The sequence below is a fragment of the Sabethes cyaneus genome, chromosome 3 (assembly GCF_943734655.1).
Source record: "Sabethes cyaneus chromosome 3, idSabCyanKW18_F2, whole genome shotgun sequence".
Classification (NCBI taxonomy): Eukaryota; Metazoa; Arthropoda; class Insecta; order Diptera; family Culicidae; genus Sabethes; species Sabethes cyaneus.
The window spans coordinates 246,163,120-246,166,986 of NC_071355.1; the positions used below are offsets into that span (position 1 = coordinate 246,163,120).

At 41.1% G+C, this 3,867-nt stretch overlaps 1 protein-coding gene across 1 annotated transcript; it reads left to right on the forward strand.

The window, feature by feature from the left end:
- The first annotated feature begins 2,638 nt into the window (after positions 1–2,638).
- On the forward strand, positions 2,639–3,598 carry LOC128741021 (uncharacterized). The gene has a single exon (XM_053836596.1). The coding sequence runs from the start codon at positions 2,639–2,641 to the stop codon at positions 3,596–3,598; it is 960 nt and encodes a 319-aa protein (XP_053692571.1).
- Positions 3,599–3,867: the final 269 nt, after the last annotated feature.

Below are 3,867 nucleotides of genomic sequence, written 5' to 3' on the forward strand. Positions count from 1 at the left end.
TCAAAAAATATTAAATATATGTATGACCTCATTCCAAGGTCAAGACTAAAATCTTGAGATTAGTCTAATAATAACATTGCAAGAGACAAGAACAAACCAACAAAGAAACATAAACCTCAAAGGATATGAAATTCTTTTCGAAAACCGACCATCAGGGCAAGGCGGCGTGGCAATCGCCATTAAAACCGGCATTAAATTTAAAAAAATTGAAGTGAATTCAACACTAGAAACGATAGCGGTCGAAGTAAATATACCCCGAAAAATGACTATATGCAGCATATATTTATCTCCAAATCAAAACATCAACAAACATGTCATTGACAAACTTATAGATACATTGCCAGAACCGTTTATCTTATCGGGTGACTTTAACGCGCACCATAATCAGTGGGGCTCGAACAAAGAAGACGCAAGAGGTAAAATAATCGAATCCATCATAAACGAAAGAAACCTTATACTGCTAAATGATGGCACCCCCACATATATCCACGCGGCAAGCATACACGGAAATAACAATATTGCATCATGCATCGACCTTACTATATGCTCTGCAGAAATAGCAAACAAAGTCAATTGGGCGGTAGCAAACGACCAACACGGCAGTGACCACTTCCCAATAATAATAGGCTCCGAGCAGCAGATCATAACCCACCGAAATGCCAGGTGGAAAATCGACGACGCGGATTGGAATAAGTTCGAAGAAGAAATCGAAAGGTTGATCCTTCCCAACAACAATTACGCAATAGAAGACATTACAGATGCAATCAAATGTGCGGCCATACAGTCAATACCTAAAACCTCAACGAAAGTACACTCCAAAGCCGTCCCATGGTGGAACAAAACAGTGGCCCTTGCGATCAAGAAAAGAAAGAAAGCATTACGGAAAAAGCAAAAAGCCAACCCAGACGACCCCCTTTACCAATCAATACATGATGAATTCTCACTAGCCAGACGGAACTGCAGAAAAATAATCAAAGAAGAAAAACAAAAGTCATGGGAAAACTTCGCATCTTCAATAAACGAAAACACATCAACAAAAGTGATCTGGAACCGCATACGCTCAATATCCAAAAAGGGGCCAAGCTCATCCCCAAGAACATGGGCCATCGCGTCGGACAATAAAATTATCACCAAACCGCTCGATATAGCAAATCATCTAGCCGAACATTTTCAAAAGACTTCCTCTAATGAAGCCTACAGCTCCAAATTTATGACTAAAAAGAATAGAGAAGAGGGACGGCCAATACACTTCAAAAGCAGTCGGAACTCAAATCTATGCAAACCATACTCCATGAACGAACTCCTTCAACAGTTAGACAAACTATCTGGAACCGCACCAGGTCCCGATGATATTCACAACGCAATGTTGAAACACTTACCATTTTACGCGAAGAAAAAACTGTTAGAAGCGTATAACGAAATATGGAAAAATGAAACTTTTCCAGAAATATGGAGAATGTCAACACTCATACCAATACCTAAGCCAGGAAAGTGTCCCAATACAGCAAATAACTTAAGACCAATATGCCTCACCAGCTGCGTTCTCAAATTATTTGAACGAATGGTCAACAAACGCCTAATGAGCCACCTAGAAGCAAAGGGATCTCTAGGCAAATCGCAATACGGCTTTCGCAAGGGGCACCAAACAACTGACGTCATCTCTGAAATTGACAATTTTGGAAGAAACGCTATTAATAACAAAAAACATGCTGAAATAATCTTCCTAGATCTAGCCAAAGCCTATGATCTAACCTGGCGAAGATTAATTCTTCAGAAGCTGGCAAAGGAAGGAATTTCGGGGAACATGGCTAAATTCTGCAGTCTTTTCCTTGAACGAAGAGACTTCCGAGTCCGATACGAAGGCCAATTATCTGATATAAAAACACAGGAGAACGGAGTCCCTCAAGGATCAGTCCTTGCAGTCACCTTCTTCTTACTCGCAGTTGACAGCATTAAAAACTTCTTACCAAAAGGAACCTTCATCAAATTGTATGCAGACGACATCACGATCGCAGCCGTATCTAAATCAGCAAAATGGACTCGTTCCAAAATACAAAAAATCTTAGACTGCATTCAAAAATGGAGCGATGCAACCGGTTTCCAGATCTCTGCACCAAAATCTGCCATCATGCATGTAGGGAGAAGACGAAAACTCCATAACCAACAGCCCCCAGTACTAAACCAAGAAAACATCCCCCTCGTCACTAAACAAAAGCTCCTCGGCGTGTGGATCGACAGCAGACTCAACTATAACTATCATATAAAAACTACACGGGATGAAACCAAAAAGCGATTAGGCATCATGAACTGCCTCAGCAAAACCAGCTTTGGAGCGGACAGAAAATGGCTACTTCACATCCTGCAAATGGTCATCTTACCTAAACTCACCTACGGAGCACCCATCATAACTTGTGCAGATAGAAAAAACGCTAATAAGCTAAATCCCTTATACCACCAAGGCATACGATACGCGACGGGAGCATTTCACTCCAGCCCCATAGAAAGCATCCTCTCAGAAAGCGGGCTTCCCCCTCTCGACCTAACATTAGCCAGAAAGACCATAAACTATGCTACAAGACAACTCACCAGAGGAATATTGAACACAGATCTGCATATTATAGTCAAATCAAAGAGCCTGATGGACGAACTTGCCATACCACATATTGCCATCGAGAACGAAAATCTCCCAGACACACTGACCTGGGAAGAAAAAGCACTCCATATAAACACCGGAATTCCAGAAAAGCTTCCCCCGAAAGCAAAGCAAACTCTGTTCAGAGAACTTCGTAACACAGACTACCCACATCATAATCATATATACACGGATGGATCAAAAACATCTGATGGCGTCGGCTGCGGTATTTTTTCTCAAGATGCAAATATCGTCATCTGTCTTCCCTCACACTTATCAATATTTAGCGCCGAAGCCTTTGCAATTATCAAAGCCCTAGAGCTATGCACCATAGGTCTGAACGTTATATTCAGTGATTCCAGAAGCGTTCTCGAGGCGGTGGCTAATAACAACTCTAACCACCCCTGGATAATCAACATCAGAAAATTACTCCATGAAAAACAAGGAAACACAGCTCTCTGTTGGGTACCAGCACATGTAAATATCCACGGTAACGAAAAGGCGGACGCTCTAGCAAAAAAAGGAGCATCGCTGAAAACCCCAATCGACATTAAAACACCCTTTGAGGACTTCAAACGGCTAGTAAACGACCAGATCATCACCACCTGGTGCAATATATGGGCCAGTAGCACCAGTAAACTAAGGCGAATCAAAAACACACCCTTCGAATGGACAACATCTTACTCAAACGACAGATTCATTAACCGAGTGATTACCAGGTTAAGAATCGGACACACCAGACTAACACATGGCCACTTTGCGAAGAAAGAAGACCCCGCGATGTGCCCAAGCTGCGGCACCAGAATAACGGTTGAACACATTCTTGTCGACTGCCGACTTTACGACGCAGAAAGACAAAGATGTAAACTAGGCACATCCTTGCAAGGAATACTGGGTGACGATATTAGCATTCTAAAGAAAACGGTTGAATTTTTGAAAGCAGCAAACTTGCAAGCGCATATTTAATGAAAGCATGTTATTACAATATAAATTTTCCTACAGACCTGAATGACCATATATGGTTAAAAGGTCTCAAATATAAACAAACAAACAAACAAACTTCCCCGAGTGTAATCTTGAATGACATGTAGAAAATGATAACATAAAATTATTATCACAATTGCTACAATTATACAATTGAAAACCCTCCTTCTTGTAGTAGATAAGCCTGGTATTAATAAAAGTTGGCATTCGCCAAATATGTTTGTTCGTTATATTCTTCCAGTTATAGACCT